We start from the raw sequence: 22,378 nt of genomic DNA on the forward strand, positions 1-22,378 counted from the left end.
AGCTGAATTCTTCTCCACAAAGGTTGAGCAGTACTGACAAAAATGCAGGACAACACAGGCAAAACCCTTTCAAGAAGCTGTTACCTCTTAAATGGACCTATTGCCCTTAATGGAGAAAAATTGGATACTTCTAATAGAAATAAGAAATAAATAGATTTTGCTTTTCACGAATAACCCTGAGACTCTCCAGTGCTTGATGGTATTGCTTGCTTATTTTCACATTATGGGAAATTGTCTCTGCAATGAATTTAAGAATAAAACTATGGTTCTGAATTGAGAATCACAGGTTTTTTGGGAATATAAAATGCTCCGGACTATAAGACACACCTACGTTTTTTGGGGAGAAAAACAAGAAAAAAAATCTGCCTCTGCCTCCCAGCAATTTGCCTCCTTGGAGCAAACAGCCCATTTCAGTTTCAGCTTCAGCACAGCCTGATTAGCACAAGCAGGTGATTGTAGGTTGGATCGGCCTCCCAAAGATCAGCTGTTTCAGGCTGCAGGGATTGCCATAGCCTATTGCCGCCTCCATGTGTCTGGTTTTCGGCCTCCATTTTCCGCCTGTTTCGGGAAGCAGGGATCAGAACGGGTGGAAAATGGGGCACGCAGAGGCCGAAAATGAGGCACGCGGAGGTGGCAATAGGCAATGACAATCCCTGCAGCCTGCTAATCAGGTTGCACCGAAACTGAAACAGGCTGTTTGCTGCAAGGAGGTAAATTTCTGGGCGGCAGAGGCCAAAGGGTGGGGGCTGGTGGATGGGCGGGGCTACATTTGGTGTATAAGACGCACCCAAATTTTCACCCTCTTTTAGGGGGGAAAGAGTGCATCTTATACTCTGAAAAATAAGGTAATAGAAAAGACAAGCACACTTGTATTTGACTAACACTTATGTTACCCAGAATTTATTTTCCATTGGCTAGTCAGATGCTTCTAAGAAAGTTACAACAAGGCATACAAACAAGCAATTTCTTCCCAGATGTCACTTCTTTCCACCTCAGCAACTATTGTAGTGCAGGCAGTTCTTGACATACAGCCACTTGTTTAATAATTGTTTGAAGTTACAACGGTGTTAAAAAAAGTGACTAACAACTGTCCCTCGCACATATGACCACAATCCCCACAGTCATGTGATCAGAATTTTGGCACTTGACATATTTATGACACAACCACCTTTTCAACCTTCCCAGGTGGCTGCTCCACAAGAGACAGAAGCCAACTTTGCTTAATGACCATGGTGATTCACTTAATAACGACGACAAGAAAAGTCATAACATTAGGCATGTTAATTTGATGACTCATTTAACATATGCAGTGCTTAGCAACAGAAGTTTCAATTCCAATGGTGGTCGTAAGTCATAAGGACTATCTGTATATCTCTTCCCTGGCTATTAATGTTAAAAGGTGGACTTCTTTTATGTTATGAGAAATATCCACTCACCACCATTTGATAAATTAGCCTCTTCCTTTTTCTAAACATTAGAGCAAGTAAGATCTTGAATCCTAACTCAGAAATAATTTAGAGGAAAGTTGATTCAATATGAAATGGAGTAGTATAGTTGATTAATTGCATAAGAGCTGCCAAATTCTGCACCAGTTGTAGTTTCTGAATATTCTTGAAGACCATCCTGACATTTACTAACCAAAAAGAGAAACAACTAATGAAAGCGCTCCTTCTTCTACAGCAAGAGAAAATAATCCAAAACTAGGCAAAGATCCAAAACTACGCAATATCACTGAATTTTCATTCAGGTGTCACAAGTAGGTCCAGTAGGTGTGGTCTTTGATTTATGAAAACAAATGTTTTACAACCTGCATAGGATTGCTTAAACTTTTACACTGGTAAAGATTAGGAACACATTATCTCACTACTAAAATAATTTGGAGAATCTCTATACTTTCTTTCATCTAACTCCATAAACTCATAACCGTTTCTTTTCATTGCCCTAGTTCAGGGGGGAAAAAATGGCAATTTCTACAAATGTACAATAATAATAATCATAACTGAAGTAAGGTGGGCGAGATGAAATGTTACTTTGCCCTAAAAATAGATTGAGGTAGTGTTTGAATGATTATAATCTCAAATTTCATTTTAACTCTTTAAAATCAGTACAAGTATTTTTCACCTTTTAACTTATTAACACCAGTGAAACAATCCCTCTCTTTTTGTTGTTGTATTTTGTATTTTATTGAAACATTTATTATAAGCTCACATCGCATGGGAATCAGAAAAAATGTGTGAGGAAGGATAGGCTAACCCATCCTTCTTCATTTCTTTATAGTATGTATCCTCAACTTTCTCAGGATGTACTTTAATTTTCACACATGCTCCATACTTTTTTCTCTGGTGGATTTTCAAATATGCTAAATCCATTGGTAGACATGATTATCTCAGTCCACTTTGAACTATATTATCTCTCTTCCGTCTGACACCCTTATGAGTAATAAATAAATTGCCCCGTGGACAAACAATTGATTTTATCCCTCCTGGAAACAAAAGAAAATACCCTGGCATTTTAAGGCTTGCTACTTTTCTTAAATTGAAAACATTTTTGTGGTATATATTATCATGTCACAAGATAACTTCAATGAATAGAAAATCTTTACCATTTGAATTTATTGCACAAAAGTTTGATCATAAGCAGTCTGGAAAGCCTTCAATTTTCAAATGAAAGATGCATTCCTTTGCTAGTAAAATATTGAAACTATAATGATGGGAATAAATTTGTTCATGTATAAAATAATTTATCATGTGCTGTATTATATTTAAACACAAGCATTGATTCAGACCATTTTTCCCATCATATTATTCATATAGTAATTGCAGCCATCAATTGAAAACGTAACATTGTAAGATGCTCTCATGTGTTGAATAGGCAAAAGTAGTTTCCTGTTATTAGATGTTTTATTAAACATTAAAAAAATAATCTGTGTTAGACCATCCATATTATATACATTCTTAAATTGGTATAAGAACAATATATATCTTCAACAACGATTACAGATCCATAGTAGAAACATTTAACAAAAATATGTTCATAATTTTCCTTTAGGATAAAGTATAATATAAAAATACAACAAAAACAATAATAAAATATACAAAACAATAATATATTCCAAACTTTTCTCCCTCTAAATTCCACAATAGTATTACATATAGTTTTACTACATCCTAGATTCAAGTTGCTTAATGAATCTTGATTTTTTTTTTTAGTAAATGGCTGGCCTCTTAAAAGTATTACTTGAAATAGTTAAAAAGTTGCATAGTGGTGGTTTTTTAGAATGGAATTAGAAAGAAGCACCCAACTCATACTATAGGCCAGGGGTGTCAAAATCACAGTGTCATGGTGGCATCATGATATATCGGGACTTTCTTCCCCTTCACTAAACTGGGCGTCGCCAGTGCGTGACACATCCAGCCCGCGGGCCACAAGTTTGACAGCCCTGCTATAGGTGGAAGGGATATGAGAGTGACTTGATTATTAAATGTGTTGAAGTATCTCAATGGCCATGGCAGTAAATTGTGGTTCATCTAGATTGACTCTTGAACTAATCCAATGAGCAATAAAACAAATAAACCTATAGCAATTTCTTTAGCTTCATCAGGAGATTTTTAGTCTGTAGAGCTAACTGTCCATACACACACGCACTTCGGAATAGTTTCATTTTAACTCTGTGCAGTTTCACTTTAGCTCTAAGATAATTAATGCAAACCTATTTGATCTACTTTCAGATTCCAGGACCAGTTAAAAAAAGATTTGTCCATAGATATGAACATTCCAATGCCTGACTAAGGAAGAGATAACAAATTAACTTTTCCCTCTAAGAACCAGGTTATTATTTTAGAGAATTCATGGTAAAAGACTAGCTATCCTCTCTTAGGGATGTCACCATAATGGAGAAGCTTGGAAAAATCTGTCACTGCACTTTTGAGAATTTGGTTAAATAGAAAAAAAATATCTTAGTTTTCATCAGATTGTACAAAATGACATTATTCCACCAATTTTGTTTGTTTGTTTGTATGCTTGATTTGTACTTTACAGAAATGTAAATTATAATTGTCAGAAAATAACTGTAGAATGAATGTATATCCAACTATTTGCCTTACAGAGGTTTATAAAGCTGGAGCAAATCCAGAGAATTGAAATCAGTTTCTGATCAGCAAAATGCTGTCCTGCCATATAATTCTGTTTCTTGTATTCTTTCTTATATCAGTTCTATAGTCTTCAAATGTATTGGGACATAATTATCAAAGTGTCCAGGTGTATAGCCAAGAAATCTATTGAAACATGCAGTTGCAACACATCTGGGCAGTATCCAGTTTGGAAAGATTGAGAAAGAATCATCATAGTAACAATCCATAAAACTAATGGTCATTAAAAAAAAAAAAGGCTGATTTTAATTTTCTGTTTTATTTTTTTATTCCCTTTCCCATCTCACAGAAAAAACAAAAGCCAGCCTGTGGGACCAGCTTACAAATACCAGTGGGACAATCATTGGGGTGACTTCTTGCATTGTGATCCTCCTTATCATTATCTCTGTTATAGTCCAGATCAAACAGCCTCGTAAAAGATTTGTCCAGAAGAAAGCAGACTTTGATCAAACAGTATTCCAAGAAGTTTTTGAGCCTCCTCATTATGAGTTATGTACTCTCAGAGGGACAGGAACTTCAGTGGACCTTGCAGATATTGCAGATGACTTTGAAAATTATCATAAACTCCGTAGATCATCTTCGAAATGCATTCATGACCACCACTGTGGATCACAGTTATCTAGCACTAAGGGCAGCCATAGTAATCTTAGCACAAGAGATACACCAATCTTGACAGAAATCCAACCCCAGCCTGCAAAGCCCCTTATCCAGCCTGTGAACAGAAGAAACATCCTTGTCATGAAGCATAGCTACTCACAAGAAGCTGCAGATGTGTGTGAGATAGATGAAATTGAAGAGGTACCAACCACGAGTCACAGGCTGTCCAGACACGATAAAGCTGTTCAGCGGTCAGTATCAATAGAGTTTTGATGAGGACTTTTGCATGAAGACTGGGTTCAGCTCTTATTTTCTATTTATTTATTTATTTATTTTTTAATATGTATATCCATTTTACAGTCCAACCATTGTTTGTGAGCCATCATTCTTCTTTATTCATGATGGATGATGGATGAATATTCTAAAGAGGAGTGGTTTTTTGTTTTTGTTTTCTTTGGCGGGAAGGGGCTAGAGGAGGAGAAGGTGCTTTTGGTATCATCCCATGAAAACAGCCAAGAATCACTTAGCAACTCAGTGATTCTGCTTGCTAAGAATCCAAAATTGTCTTTATTTATAGTTTTAGGCATTTACTACAACTTCCAACCCAATACAATCCATGGCAGTATTCCCTGGCAAATTTTGGCAGATGAAAATAGGTTCTTTCTATTTATATTTACCTGCTATTTGGCATAAAGTAGCCATGGAGACCATTACAGTACCAGGCTTTACTGTCTGGCTTTGATAATCAAGAAATAATGAAGTTTAAACTTTCCCGTCTTTGATTGTTCACTAATCTAGGCTCTAAAATAGTTTTAGTTCTGAAGTGCAGCCTTCATCCTTTCCATACATACACACACTCAAGAGCTAATTGTATGGAGGAATTTATAGCATAGAAAGGTCAAGCAAGGAAAGAGTTAAGCAGCTCTTCCTAGGGAGGCTTATTTAATTTTTAAGGTGGCTAAAGAATACTGTTGATTATAATTAAGTTGGGCTTTTCATGTACAGTAGATATACTTATTTTGTGAAAAATTCTAATTGCAAATATTCCATTGGCTGTATGACTTCGTTTTTTCTTTATTTGTTTGTTTTTAATCTTTCTAATACTGCTCCATCATCAAAAATTGTCTCAGGAATTGTTTTCAGGATTATTATTATTTTAATTTCATTAAATATAAAAATGTATGAAAGGGTAGATAGACTTTTACCTACCAAAGATACTTTTGATTTAATTAAGGGCAGTTTTCTTTGAAAAATTAGCATGCAGAACTGATTTCTTAGAGAGCTTGAATGTAATATTTTCTCCTTCCAGATTGTAGGGAGGGATAAACCAATGAGAAAATCCCTTTGCCTTCCCCTCATTGATCATGTTTCTTTTATACAGCAAAACACAATATTTTGAAATACGATATGGTGATTTCTGCAGTTGATATATCATTACTTGTCTTGTTTATTTGCAATTTAGACTAGGGGATAATTTTTATGCTTTAGCTTGATATTCTTTTAGATTTGCTTATGAAAAAAAAGTAGCAGAGCAAAAGCTTTCTAAATCAAATCTGGCAGAATGACTGTTTCAAAGAAAATTATGGGGACTCTTTTGCTATGAAATACACCCTGCATGCTTGTTAATAAAAATGCTTAAAAGATTATGAGTAAATACAAAGTGAAAAATATTTACATGCAATGTACTTGGAAACTGCCAGAAACCTTGTGATAGGTTTAGGCTGTACACATGCATTTTATTATTCTCCATTTTATCGTGTTCATGTGTTCAGTCTTTTCCATCTACATAAAAGCTAGCCAAATCTGGGGTGTCTACAAGACACAGGAGGAATAAAACAAGTTAAATTGGTGGATACAGCCATGTGATTGGAGCCCCATTATTATCTTTTTTCTGCATTGCTTGACATACCCCTCCTCACTGAAAACACTCCAATCCAAACCTCTCAGTGCACTTTGTCAATTAGTTGCACCAAGCCATTTTAGTGGACTAATTTTAAAGGATTGATAAAGTTAATAAGAGTATTGTTTTTGCCCACTAGCCTACCAATTTTAGGTATCTTAAATCAATTTGCCTGAATCTTTAGATATGCTTCAGTAAAGAATGTATATGCATTTATTTCTTTTTTTTACCTATGCAAACATTATTATGTTGAATGAAATAGCCATAACATTCCAGGTTCTGCCTCATTGGGTCTCTAAACAAACATGAATCTGAGTACAACACAACTAGGGTGTAAAAGACAACTGAAGGTAAGCGAACAACTGAATATATTGTTCCCAATTCACCATCCCAGCATTTCATTTGTTTTCTTGGAAAAAAAATTGAGATCTTTTTATAATTTGGTTTTTGTGATTGTGTGTTTTGGCTTGTTTGAAAAATGTTGCTACTCCCTGAATGTACAAAGATATTAAAAGGGTTTGCTCTAATTTCAATAACACATACAATTTATTCAATCACTTTCCTCCGTTCCATTATAACATCCTGCAAAATATGATTCTGAATATTAAGCTTGATTGTTAAGCAGCGGTTTGGCATGACCATTCAGTTTGATTGTTGTTCTTTTAAAATCCAGGGTTTAAAATGTTTCAAAATAACTTCTAGCCTGCAGCTTACACATTATAGGATTATAGAGAACCTATCTTTTAGATCTATGTATAGTCATAATTGATGGTATGCTTATTTTAGGGAAGTTGAATTAATATGCAGATTATTTCTTGTTTATCCTCACAATTCACTGAAGCTGGTTTTACTCAACGCCTATTGGCCATCTTCATGAAGTAGGAGTTTGAACGTGTTTCTTATTGAACTCTTAGAACTCTTATACATTTTTCCATTCCCATGATAACCTTGTTATATCGTCACCCAACAATATACAATCACATTTGGCTATTGTCCAAGATCTTTAGGCCAAAATCAAAATTTATTTTATTTAATCTATTACAATAAATTAATAAAATAGAAACTCCTTGTCCCTATAAATGTAATATTTTTGTCCTATGTCACTTTGCAAAGCACAAATTGGTGCCATTTTTTTGGCCCACACCCAAGTTTTGGTGACTGTGTGTCACCCAGGTTCTAAACACATGATTCATGAGCATTGAAAAGATGAGGGAAACAAGAATCTGTAACTAAACATATGGCCTGGGTAATGAACTACAAAGGAAGTGCAGAAAATTAATTTCTGAGACCCAGCAGGAAAAACATCTTGTGTCTTGAATTGATCCTACTTCTCACTTTATTTTAAGGCGAATTCTATACACTTAGTTCCTCCTATTACTGAAAATAAATCTAGGAGAACAGTATACACTTCAGAGGTAGCATCAGGGATGAAATGCTCCTGATTCGGACCGGATCACCCGATCTGGTAGTGATGGCGGCGGGTGGTTCGGAGAACCGGTAGCAAAAATCCCTGGGCTCCCCATGCCCAGCTGAACCGCGCAATCATCAAAGGCTTTTTTTTTTACTTTTAAAAGCATTTTTTCTACAACTTCTTCGGCAGAAAAAATGCTTTTAAAAGTAAAAAAAAAAAAAAAGTTGGCCACGCCCACCCAGTCACATTACTCCACCACCACCACTACCACCACCAAGTCACGCCCACAGAACCGGTAGTAACAAATTTTACATTTCACCACTGGGTAGCATATAAGTCACACAATATGTAGGCAGTTTCAAATTATGTGTATTAAGTGAAGTTTAACATTTTGGTTATCACTGAACAGTAAGGTACACCTAGTGGCATATTTGGGGGAAGGAAAGGGCAAAGGCCATTGTTTCATGCATGCCAAAATGAAAAATGATTAATTTTAATGCTGCTGATCATTGTCAAAAGATCTTTCCTGAAGAAGATAGTTCCATATTTCCATTATTTTTTAAAGCTTGGCTGAAATGAATGTAAGGTTGTTTATGTGTGATTTTTTTAATTTGAAATATAGTTTACTTGGAAATTGATTAATAGTGGTAGCTAAACCAATATTTTAAATATTTTGTTAGTTTGTCTGCATCTATATGATCTAGTTTTTACATGTGAATTTATGTGTACTATATGTGTGTATATCTATATATATATGTTTTGTTTAAAACGTGTATATATATATATATATATATATATATATATACACATACATATATATACATACACATACATACATATACATGTATGCATATACTTATGTGTGTGTATATATATATGTATGTATACACACACACACACACACACACACACACATGTATATACATACACTTATTAAAAAATTATTCTTGCTCCTGGCCAATGAAAGTGTTCAGCAGTCTTCTGTTCACCCCTTCCTGTAAATTATGTGCTCATAAGTGTTCTTATATCCGAATTCCAATCACCAGAAGTGATATTCTATATGTGTCATGGCTTCACACGTCTTTTTGCTCTCAGGTAGCCAAACTTGGAGGGGAGGGGGTATATAATACTGCCAATCACAAGTAGACACCTTAAAAAAATCCCAATGGACAAAAACCTTTGTCCATCTTTGTCCAGGTATTTCATTAAATCCCTATCGATGGATGGATGGATGGATGGAGGATGGATGGATAGATTGATTTTTGGGTCTCAGGTACAAAAGCAGATCCATGTGAGCAATTTTCATAATTTTGCACAGAACTAGCTTCTACATAAATCACATTTCTTTTCATGGTTGAATTCATGATATCTATGTAACATCCTTTTTATGTTACAGTATTTTACATATTGTGTCAAATAAGATTCTTTCCATTGAACTTGTTATATGTTTTTCATTATGTAGATTGCTTCAGAATAGTGCATTCGGGGTGATTTTGAATATACAACAGTGACTTATGAAAGTATCAGCTCTGGAACTACAAGCTAGAGATGTTCTGGACTCCAATGAACTACTCCGATTTCGTGGGGAAAAAAACACCAGTCAATAATAAGCAAAATTAATGAATGGCAATAAGACCCTTATTACTATCATTTATTGTAATCATATTTTTCTTTTATATTGTTATTTATTTTGTTATTTGATTACAAAGAAAAGTTATCCACTTTCAGGAACAAATGATTAATCAGGTATTTATGGATTCATAACCACTTCAACAGAAGTATCAGTTGAAAACATCTAATGATGTGGCAGAAGGTCACGCTGAGAAATTGATCTGCATGTATGTTGCTGAATATTTCAATCGACAAAAAAATGTTTGAGATTCATTGTAAAAAGCATGCATTCATACTTACTGCTATTCCAATCCATTTCTTTGTGTCATATGCTTGCAAATTGTAAGTTTTTATATAATGATACATAAAACAATGTATAATAATTTCTTAAACTGAGTTTTGCAGTAGTCTTATTTACTCTAGCAGTTAAGTAAGGATTTATAGTACATTTGCTGGGTCACATCTAAATGATGAATCATTTTTAGTAGCTGAAATTCTGAAAGTCATCTAGAACAGGGATCTCCAAACTTGGCAACTTTAAGACTTGTGGACTTCCAACTCTCAGAATTCCCCAGTCAGCATACTAGTCTTAAAATTGCCATGTTTGAACACCCTTGATCTAAGAAGGGAATGAAGCAAGTATGAATAAATACTGAACTTATCTTTAATTTCTCCCAAAGACCCAAGTAAGATGAGATTTCTACAGTATCTTTGTTTGTTCGTTTGTTTGTTATTTTAAAAAATATTGCACACAGTACTTTCTGATAGATTACATTGGGAATAATGTGTAATGTCAAATACCGTAAGCCTTGTTCCTTATGAATTACAGAATTCTCATGTCATTTGCTGAACATTTCTATCTCATTGTCTCAGTGTTGAAAAACAATTTTTCTAGGACTTTTATTTAACCATCCCAAATGTTGCATAAGAAGCTCTTTATTCACTTTACCAATGTAACATATTATCTGAAATATTGAAAGCTCAAAAGCTGAAGTTCACAGATGTTGAAATCTCAGAATCATTGTGGCTTTGAAGGGTGCACACAGATGGATGACAGCTGTCAGATTCAAATGAAAACTGATGGTAAACTGTCAAATATTGTAAATTGCTAAATGTAGTCCAGTGTTGAAAGTTATTACAGATTGATTGCAATTATTTAATATTTGTAATTTTTTAAAGTAAATTTCTATTACCTCAAACAGCATATTTTTTAATGTGTACTTTGGAGTAACTACTTTTATAAACAAAGCAGTTGAGTAAAAAGTGTTTCCCTCATTGGCCTCAAAGAACAGAAGGCATTCAAAATAACTTTAAAAATATATATTCACAAACAAATCTCATGATATTCATTGGCAGTTAATCTCAAAGACTGTGACACGTGATTACACTTCCAGTATAGAGTAAGAGTTATGCTGGAGGAGGAAAGAATGGATATATTTGTGTGTATTTATGTAAATTTTATTAGCAGTAACATTGACTTAGGTTTTGAAGCTTCTACTGCAAAGAAACCCCTCTTTTAAATAGTCAATTTGCTTGCATTTAAATTGAATATTGCATAGATTGGTGAAGTGGGGGGTTATGGAGTTACTGGAAATCTTGGAATAATACTGAAGTGCACTTTATATTTCTGATGGACTGTGGTGATCACTATTCAGTGTTTAAAATGTATGGTCTCATGTATTACAAGTCTTTGATGCTATGTCATGTCATGAAAGATGGCGACAATGTGAAGAGAAGTTTCCTTGAGTTTGATTCAATTAAGCGAAGCTCTCATTGTAACAAGAACAAACAACAAACTCATTTCATCAGTGCTCCTCTAATTTGCTCTGGCTTCTCAAAAACCAGAGGAACTTTTTAATCATTCAGAACATTGCCAAGGCAAAGCAACAAGAAGACTTTGAGAAAAAGGAGCCAGATGGGTTATCCTTTAATCAATTAAAGAAAGAGAAAGTCTATTGTCTCTTGGACTGCTGGATAGCCTAGTCAAGAATTTAACTGAAGATGTTTGTATGGTAAGTAGTTTCATCCATGCTCATGCATGTTTGTGCACTTTTTTGTGGTGAGGGCTAACTTGACAATGAATGTTTAAATCCCCGTGGAATTGTTTACAAAAACTTTGATTTTATTTGAGAAAAAAAAATAATGCCTCATGTAACTGGAGAAAACATGTTTTCATTATGATGCATTTACATGCCAACAGTATCTCAGATTAAAAATACCTTTATATAAACAAAAGCCTTCTATAGTAAACTAGTTGTTGATCATTGGTTAAAACTGCATAAACAGATGAACCATCTGTAAATATAAGAAGAACCTCTTCTTTGTTATCAGTTAGGATAATATTAAAGGAGCCAGCCACGTGGTCCTGTGGGATGGTATCTCACACAGATCAAATTTTTCTACATCCATCTTCTGAGTTTTCTGCTTCTCATTTCCATAGAACTTTCGACGACTTCTGGAAGCTGCTGTTACCATACCTTTTGGTTTAACTAAACTTGCCCTGGTTTGGCCCTTGACTTCCAGCCTTGGCTGGAAGTAGAACCATACTGACCTGCAGTGGAGAATTGTGGATATAGACTTAGGTTACAATTTACTGTTTGCACAGGCAGATGGGAAAGTGGATTAAAATGCCTACTTGCAGTCTGGCCATTGCAATTCCACATGCAAAGATGTCTGTATAGAAGCAGTGGTTTAGTTGTTTCTCAGAACTGACTGCTCTTCTGTATAGTTGAGCCGTGGCGCAGTGGTTTGAATGCAGTATTGCAGGCTATTTCTGCCAACTGCCAGGAGTTTGATTCTCACTGGCTCCACCTTCCATCCTTCCGAGGTGGATAAAACGAGGACCCAGATTGTTGGGGACAATATGCTGACTCTGAAAACTGCTTAGAGAGGGATGCAAAGCACTGTGAAGTGGTATATTATTGCTATTGCTTGGAAAATGGAGAATGGTTATAATGTTTGATATTATAAAGTATTTTAAGTTTTGTCTAAGCATGCTGTTGTTTTTCAGCAGCAGTTTTAATTTTGTTTTGCTATAATATCCAACTGTCTGACTTTGCCATTACCAGATTCATAAAGACTTATGTATTTAAGAGTCAGGAAATTAATGAAACTAAAAATAATTATTTTTATTGATATTATCCAGGCATGATATTATCCAGGCATATTGGCTTAGCTTAAATATTAATCATAGCCAAATCCAGTTTAAAGATAAATTTCGACTGTACAACCAATCAGGCTGATGTAAATACTTTTGTGATAGATGCCTGTTTGTTACATGCTACAGTGACTTCATTCTTCCCTATATGACAAATGTTTATTGGTGGTTTTCTCATGCATTTTATACTGTTTCAAGGGAAGAACAAATTAGACTTTTATACTTACCGTATTTGTGTGTTATATTCTATCTCATTTTTCAGTCAGTATGAATTTTTTAAAGGGCTCACAAAAAATGTATATATTCTGCACATAAATTCTTTTAATATTTACTTTTTTAAAAAAAATACTCTAAGGTTTCTCCCAATGAATATCACAGCAATTGATAGGTAAAAAGTAAAGGACAATTAAATTTCAGGTTTTGTATTAACTTGTGCAATTATGCTTGGTCATGTGAAAATGAAAACCAAAGAAACTTTTCCCATTATTTATTTACTTTTATGTTTCAATATAATATACATATGTTGACTTGGCATAAGAACCAGTGGCATAATTACGGCATTGCAAGCCATGAAGACGTAAGAGTATTTGTTGCATACTCTTCATTGCAAAACTTTATACAACCTATAATGTGCAATGCTTTGTCCTCAGTGCTGATGCTACATATGCCAATTCTCATGGATTATGAACTCATTTGTTGGTTGGTCCACAAGTTGTCACAAGGATCCAGAAGAATTCAAGGAAAAACTGACATCATAACTGTGAACTATAAATACGATAAGCTTTCCAGAAGCTTTTTTTTTTTTTTTTTGCCATTTAAATATTCACTTGCAAAAATTCAGGGCTGTTCTTTTTTGGGTTCACGTATCTGTTACTTTTCTGTACGCCATGCCTTATTTCTTGAAATGCAATTACCACAAGTATCTATGGATATTCTCAATCATCTAGGTCATGCTTTTTCCAAGAGTCAATATTCTCATGAACTAAAGAAGCTTCTTGGATGAAAAGCAAAATGTTTTCAAAGAAAAAAACCAAGAAAGTCCAGTTGCCTTTTGCAAAAAGCACCAATTACAGCTGTAACTCCTTGTTCTCACATTTTCAACAAGGAACATTTATTTTTGGATCTTCTCAAATGATATTCCAACATTAAGAATAAGATGAGATATAAACCTAACAAATAAGAAAGTCATAGTTCTGATGGTTGAATATCCAAGTTCTTGGATAACCTGTATGATAGTGCTGCAACAGAATTCCTTACTGATTTTGTTCAATAATATTCAAAGGAAGCTGAAGAACCTTCTTGGATGAGAAGCAAAACATCTTCCCAAAAAAATCAAAGTCCAGTTGCCTCTTGAAAAAAGCACCTTTGGGACAATCATTACTTGGATGACTGAGAATCACCATAGATGATCAAAGGAAGTATGTTGTCATAAGAAAAGCCCACTCCTTAATAAAATGGTATAGATTTCTGCATTATAATCCCTTGACATTACTAGATAGTAGGAAACGAATCCTGCACGGTCCACATATGAAGGTAGCACTTAAAATGAAAACATACTAAAATTGTAAAAGAACAAACCAGACTTTGGACACCAGTGCAGTGTCTGTATAGCTCCCCTGAAATAGAAAAACCTGTCAGTCAGGCTAGAAGTACTTTGGGCTAAGTACTTTCCCTATTTGTTCACCCCACAATTAGAACAGTATTGGCTATTAACAGGTATTTTCAGGAAGAGTTATTCTAGAGCAGGGGTGTCAAATTTGCGTCGTCATGGCAGTGTCACATGACGTATTGGGATTTATCCCCCCTTCGCTAAACCAGGCAGGGCCAGCACGTGATGTAATTAGCCCAAGGGTCATAAGTTTGACACCCCTGTTCTAGAGAGACCATCTTTTATTCCTGAGCTATGTGGTACCATCTGCAAATTTGCCTTCGTATGGCAATAAAGCATTTTTCATTGGCTGGATATACATGGATATCCAGCCCCACATGGATGGATTTTTTTCCATTTTATATAAGAGCACCCAGCTGTTTCCTACAGGTAATCTACAATTTACAACTGGTTGTTTAGTAACCATTTGAAATAACGCCAGAGTTTTCAAAGCTCACTCCCTGCAGTGATGTGATTAAATTTTGGGCACCTGGCCACTGGATCATATTTATGACTAGTTGCAAAGTTCTGTGGTCATGTGACCATGATATGCAACTTTCTTTTTGCTATTTACTGGCAGAAAATAGGGGGGGGGAGAAACCCCATTGGATATGCTGGATTCAGTTAATGATCATGTGACTTGTTTAATGACCACAATGACTTACTTTACAACCATCACAAAACAGTAAAAAAAGTTTAGTCACATGATTAGGGTTGCAAGCACAATGACTTGGGACCAAAATTGGTCATATTTTGGACCAATTGGTCAAAAGTGAAGGGTATGCTTTTATGATTACTGGTGTTACATTCTAAATATTTTGAAATAGTTTTCAAGGTTTGGTAATAAGAAAAATAAGAGCTATAATATATTTGACAATATTTGCTACCAAGGTAAGTTTTCCTGATAATCCATAAACTTCAGAGAGGACACTGCAGTCAAGTGGCATTACCTTGTATTCACCATCTATATGGAAACTCCATGTGTATGTTTTGTTCAAGAAATTTTTTTGTGTATATCTTTTGGTACTGATTGTTCATTTTGTTGTTCATGTTGATATATCTTTCAGTTCTGATTAGTTTTTGAAATTCAAGCCCAACAAATTTTAAAACATCCTTTTTTCTCCTATCCATCTTCCTTCTAAATTCTAATTCAGATTCTTTAAGCAACCTGTTTGTTTTCCTAATTTTGCATTTTACAAAGTAAATATATTTATCCACAACTTTATTGTGATTGTCTTTTTCTTCTTGATTATAGATAATATAATCTAATTCTTTAAAAAGAAAAAAAATGTCTTTTGTTGTTAGATTCATTTCTAGGTGTGTTTAATGGTGAGTTGCACCTGAAATAGCCTTATTAAATACTTTGTTCATTACATACAGTAGTTCCCTTTAGTTGTTTGAGCAGTGTATAAACTACTGTATGTAAAGAACAAAGTATTTAATAAGGCTATTTCATTCATTCAGATCTCGGATGTCTTCTGCTTGTGTTCCCTTTATTTTTTTGAGCAGTATATATATACACACACACAGCACGGTGATTAGGCACAATATTGTTCAGCACTAGCACTTCAAAAAACACTTATTTTTTTAAATGTACATTAGCATACCCATTAGCACATAATAATGCACTTAAAACTCTGCTATTGGTCTAAAAATCATTTATCCATATTAGCATGCAGTATGGAAGCTTAAAGTGCTTTTTAATGTGCTTTCAGTCTTCTCTCAAAATCGTACCAAGACAGCAATGAAAAAAAAAAAAAGACTAAATGGAAAATAGAATAGAAATGTAAGTTGTGGTCTTTGAAAATAAAACTGCAAAATGATAATGGTTTAAAATTTCTTTCAGAAATATTACAAACCCAAAAAGAAAGCTTGGTGTGAATATTTAAAAGGCAGTAAGATTTCTGTAATTCTCTTCGTTTTAAAGACAGAGGCCCAAATTTGAACAATAGAATATGGCTTTGATTTATTCTTCCCACCTACTGCCATTTTCCATTGGAACATCCTGACCCTTAAAGCACAGTTGGCTGAGGAATTCTGGGAACTGAAGTCCACAAGTCTTAAAGTTGCTAAGTTTGGAAACCCCTGCCTTAAAGGAATAGAGTGGCTTTGTATCCAAGTTCTTTCTTGGAATTCTTGAACTTGGTGGAAAAAAACCTGATCTACTGCAAAACTCAGGAATCAGCAATTCCCCCTATGCCATTCCCCACCCAAGTGACAACTTATCTCTGGTTGATTAAACCAAAATGATTATAAGATTTTGGTTTTTTTAGTGTGTCTTGTGTCTGGCCCAACAAAAAAAGGGCTAATTTGAATTTTTCTCTCTCCCAATGTTGCAACTTGGCACTATAACCTATACTGAGAATCAAAAGTATCAAGAGAAGAGATGCAAATATTTCTGTCTTCCCTTCTGCTTTGTTGGGCAGTAGTTGAGCAAGTAATTTCAGTTAACAAAGCAAAAATATCCTTGTTACCAGTTAAAGGAAAACTATGCTTCTCAAAATAAAATACATTTAATATTCATTATCTAACAATCAATATAAAGGGTGATTGGGAGACTACACTGGAAAATTCCACAACGTTTAAAGACACGAAAGATATGTCTTTATGCCACTTCAAGAGTCTTTTTATTCTGAATTATTTTCAGATACAGTTTTAAAATGTCTGTCTTTGATGTTATCTGACTTGAATACAATAAGGAATAAGGCAGCCAGTTCTTAAGCATGTGTTTAATGGACAATGGGGTCAGCCAGTGATTCCACTTTATTCAACCCTTTCTTTAAATGTATCAGCCAATTTAGTACTTGACCTAAATCTATTCTATTCTTGCATTTGCTGGAGATTTCCTCAGTTTAAAACATATTGATGATGATATGTGGTGAAATCTAAATCCTGTTTCATTTAGTCATCCACTTTATAAATTAAAAGTGTTAAAAAAAGACTTATATTTGAGGATTCTTTACCTTTTCCCAAACCAATCCTCCTTCTCCTCTTCCTCTAACTAAACATGAATCTAAAATGTCATGGAGGTTATAGGTTTTCAATATACTCTTCACTATTTATATAGTTATGACATGCTATATTACTTATTAAAGAAGAGTCCAAAAGTTGCAGATAAAGCTTCAAACAAATTATCAATTAATACGGTAGTAATCCAATTAATAAAATTCAAGTATAAATGGTAAACCTAGAAAAACTCAGATTTAAAATGTGGTACAAATACACAGCATAAAGTATAAGCCAAGGCCAGTTTCCAATTAGACCTGAATTCTACATCAAATTTACTTATTAAATAGATTATTTTGGACATTGAAACATAACTGAATTCACATTCTTTCCAGAAGGAATTGAATACTCTTTTCAATAAGCTGCAGTTAACGTATACAAGAGACTAAGAGGGAACAAATGACACTGGAATAAGACAAAAAATGTTAGTTCATCAATTGATAAGGTAATTAGTATTGAAAGGAAAGAAAGGAATCTAAACAGCCATTTGATGTTCAGCATATACAGATGATTTCCCACCAAATCTTTGTGGAACTGATGTGCTGTTTGAAAATGAGGGGAAATGAAGATTTATTTAAATTATTTGGAAGTTTTGGAAAATAGTTTCTTATGCAAGCAATAACAATAATAAAAAATAAAGTAAAATAAAGAGCAATGCATGAATATGCTTTTTAACAATATGGTTAAAAATATAGACAATAATATTTTGAACATTTAGCCATTCTGTTCTTTCTCTTCTACAATCCTTGCAGTGATACTGAAGATCAAAGGGTGAGTCTTCTATTATGTTAGATGCTATTGTAATCATTCAAAATACTTCAATGTTATGTAGTAACGGCGCTACTATATGTGTATCCCTTGGTTTTTTGTGTTGATTAATTAGATATCGGAAATTGTTTTTGTTAATCAGAAATATTTGTTATGTATCCTAGAATGCTAATATTTGAATGGCACAGCTGTGTTTGATGAATAAAGGCAAACCAGTATGAATCTGGCATGGAGTTGGAAGTGTTTCTAGAGGTCATTAGCTATGCAGCCCAAAGTTATAGGTCAGCAACAGAAAAGCTAAAGTTTCCAACTGTATTCCATCTTTTGAAAAAGATTAGTCAAAATTGATGCTTAAATCAATATTCTGATTATGATTGCCATTATCTGCCATCATACTTGCCAATATTCTGTCTTCCTCACCCATCCCTAGATTAACCATTAAGCAAATTAATTAATTAATTAATTAAGTCATTAAGCAAGATAAGCATGTACTTAGGAATCCAAGAGAATAGGGGAGCGAGCACCACAATTATGCAATTATGCCTTTAGCTCTTTCACTACCATACTCTAGTTGAATTGTTTTCAATTGTCATGTTTGTCATGACTCAGGCTCAGGAATCAAATTCTGAATCTGAAGAAGCTGCTCCAGTGAAATCTGTGGGATGTCAGCCAACACCAACCAAGAGTCACACAAGGCTGTATGATCAAAACATCACCACCTGGACAGCTAGAACAGTCAGATAAGGATGATATAATGCCTTCCAGACCCTATACCCAGTGAGTAGAAAGGAGAGCAGAGCACAGGAATTTTCTGAAACTTCAAGTGATTATTGAAGCTGTTGCAGCCTGATTTGAGAGGCAGTCCTGACTTACGTTCCTTTGCAGGAAACAACTATCTGATATCTGGCCATTCAATGATGTTCCTCTGAATATTGTTGTGTAAGAAACCTTCAATCTCTGGACAAGGTGACAATTCTGAACCAACTCATGGAACTTTGGACTTATTTTGGATTTTTCTTTTGCACTCTCCAATTTTAAAGCAAATCATTTTGGAAAGCATCTAGACCATTTGGTTTATGTGCTTTGACTGTTATTATTTCTTGACCTTGAGTAAACTGTCAAAACCATAGCAATTGTGTGTGAGTCAGTATTTGAAACCAGAAGCACGACAATGTTCAATTCTAATTTGTTTTTTAAAAGAGATTTTCATTGATCTGGTGAGTAACAAAAAATTAAAAGTTTGATTTGAAAAACTTCTGAAAAAAAGTTTTCAGAATTGAAAACAATGCTCTCTAGATCATGTAATTTCAGGAAATATAATATTGAATCTTATTTTATCTTATAATCTTTGTGGGCATGATTAAAATGTTTTTAATAAAATATTAAATTTATTTTAAAAATTTAATAACATTTTGTTAACAAATTTTAAAATGTCCATTTTTATGTTGCCCTAGTTATAATAAATACTGTGATTATATATTTGTCCGCTGCTATTTAGTGTTAAATATTTTATAAAAAATGAGTATCGTTTAAAATGTTTTTTAATGTATAATATAGGGATCTAATGTGGGAGATCGCATTAAGGAAATTGAATTTTTAATCTTTTATTTCACTTTCAGCACTTATTGAATCTTAATGTCAGTTTAAGAAATGGAAGTATCAAGGGGCACCACTGTTGTGCTATGTTTAGGGCATTAGTAGGCCTTAATCTGACCTTGAACTCAACATTTGAAAGCAGATGTGAATTCACATTCATCAGAGATATCTGAAGGGACCAAAGATTTGGAAAATATGACTTAGCACTCTGATTTTTACAATGGTTTTACTGCTTCATTTGAAAAGTTTACTATGTTTAATAATTTACACTACATCCTATGCTTAATTGTTTAATTATTTCAATTATTTCAACCAAACTAAATTAATACCAGGGGAAGCTATGGGAAGCTGAACTGTGAAATTGGATTCCATATTCCCTTGTACAAAGCTGCTTTCTTATCGGTAGGAGATTCTCTTACATATAATTCTAACATCTAAAAAAAATATTGGTGGGATTTTTGTAGGAAAAAAAAGATACAAACCAACTTTCATTTAAGGTCCAAAAAGATAACAAAAATGGCACATTAATTACATTCACTCAAATCTAATTTTCCTACAGTTGATGTCTATTTGACTTCCTTCTCTTTCTGAGTGACCCATAAGGTCAGCCTAGAATAGGTTCAAGGATTCATGCAATATGAATATCAAGAGGGAAGCTAATTATTAATATTGATCAGTAGTATTAGGGAGATGTCTATTTTAGTAGAGCTCTATTTCCACCTGAATTCCTTATAGGGTCATTTTCTCTTCCTGACAAATAATTTATATAGAGCTAATGAGTTTTCAAAGGTGAAACCATTTGATCAGAGCTGAAAAATAGGACTCAAAGGATTTCTACACAGAAAAGAAGCTATTGAGAGTTACCAAGACACTGTAAAGTAGTTCGGACAAACCTTTGCTTCATATTGGGGGCGAGTTATTGGCCCCCACGGATAGGGCTCGCAACTTGGGCGTCCTCCTGGATGCACGGCTGTCTTTAGAAGAGCATATGATGGCCGTGGCCTGGGGGGCTTTTTATCAGGTCCGCCTGATTCGCCAGTTGTGTCCCTTTCTGGATTAGGATTCCTTACGCACAGTCACTCAGGCGCTCGTCACTTCCCGCCTGGACTATTGCAATGCTCTCTACATGGGGCTCCCCTTGAGGAGTACCTGGAGGCTCCAACTGGTGCAGTATGCGGCCACACGGGGGATTATGGGAGCGAGGGGTCGCTCCCATGTGACACCTCTCCTGTGTGAGCTGCATTGGCTTCCAGTGGTCTTCCGGGTGTGCTTCAAGGTGTTGGTTACCACCTTTAAAGCGCTCCATGGCATAGGACCTGGGTATTTGCGGGACTGCCTTCTGCCGCCGATAGCCTCCCACCGACCAGTACACTCCCACAGAGGGACTCCTCAGGGTGCCGTCAGCCAGGCAATGTCGGCTGGCGACCCCCAGGGGGAGGGCCTTCTCTGTGGCAGCTCCCGCCCTCTGGAACGATTTGTCCCCGGAGATAAGAAGAATATCGGATTTCCGGGTCTTTCGCCGTGCCCTGAAAACTTTTCTTTTCCATCAAGCAGGGCTGGCGTGAACCCCCCCTTTTTTTAGTTGTTTAGTTGTTTAGCTTTTAATCTGTCAATGGGTTTTAATTCGAATTGTTTTATAATTGGGCCAAAGTATATAATTCTTTTAATAATTTTAAATTTTTGTATTGTTATATGTTTTAGTTTTGGCTGTGCACCGCCCTGAGTCCACTAGGAGAAGGGCGGTATATAAATTGAATAAAATAAAATAAATAAATAAATAATAAATACATTTTATCTAGATCTAAAAAAACAAAACAAAACAACACTAAGTTATTTTTTTTAAAACTAGGAATCTTATCTGTATTCTCAAATGAAAAGTGGGAAGGGAGAAGAAGGGAAAGTGAATCAGTGGCAGATGTGAACAAAATTGTATTTTAAAGAGAACAAAATGATAGAAGAATGAACAATGCAATTCCAAGATTGGATCTCAGCATAAAGGGTACAGTTAAAACCTACTTCTTTATATTTCCTAGAAGTTCAGTACATGGAAAACCTTTAATGAGCTAAGATTAATCCTGGAATATAATAGACATTTTTTGCTACATTATGTTCATGTTATTGGGAATATTTATATACAGTATTTCCACAAAAAATGAACATTCAGTGAATTGTAAGACATAAAGTTTCAAGGAGTCTCAGAAGAACTTTGAAAGTCCTGATTGTTCTGTATTTCCTATTGACATTTTTCATCATTGTGCTACCACTTAGAAAAGTTATCTTTGTTGATGATTAAGATCATTAGTTAGATTTATACCAAGGGTGAAATCCAGCAGGTTCTGACAGGTTCTGGAGAATCAGTAGCGGAAATTTTGAGTGATTTGGAGAACCGGCAAATGCCACCTCTGGTGTGGTGGGAATGGAAATTTTGCAATATCCTTCCCAGGAGTGGGGAGGGAATAGGGATTTTGCAGTATTCTTCCCCTGGAGTGGGGTGGGAAATGGGAATGGAGATTTTGCAGTATCCTTCCCCTGCCAC

At 34.8% G+C, this 22,378-nt stretch overlaps 1 protein-coding gene across 3 annotated transcripts in view; it reads left to right on the forward strand.

The window, feature by feature from the left end:
- The window catches only part of NETO1 (neuropilin and tolloid like 1), a 93,235-nt gene extending 77,543 nt beyond the window's left edge, over positions 1 to 15,692 (forward strand). Inside the window, exons 9-11 of one of the 3 annotated variants that reach the window (XR_004593291.3) lie at positions 4,438 to 4,996; positions 6,908 to 6,995; positions 9,519 to 15,692. Coding sequence is in view for 2 of the 3 variants with exons in the window: in XM_034429365.3 (XP_034285256.1) it covers positions 4,438 to 4,996; positions 6,922 to 6,982 (620 nt within the window). In the remaining variant the exon portion in view is untranslated. The remainder of the gene's footprint in view (positions 1 to 4,437; positions 4,997 to 6,907; positions 6,996 to 9,518) is intronic. The other 2 variants (XM_034429365.3, XM_034429366.3) reach the window with 2 other exon arrangements.
- Positions 15,693 to 22,378: the final 6,686 nt, after the last annotated feature.

This window comes from Pantherophis guttatus, chromosome 3, assembly GCF_059756535.1.
Source record: "Pantherophis guttatus breed Tessera chromosome 3, ASM5975653v1, whole genome shotgun sequence".
NCBI classification, from domain to species: domain Eukaryota; kingdom Metazoa; phylum Chordata; class Lepidosauria; order Squamata; family Colubridae; genus Pantherophis; species Pantherophis guttatus.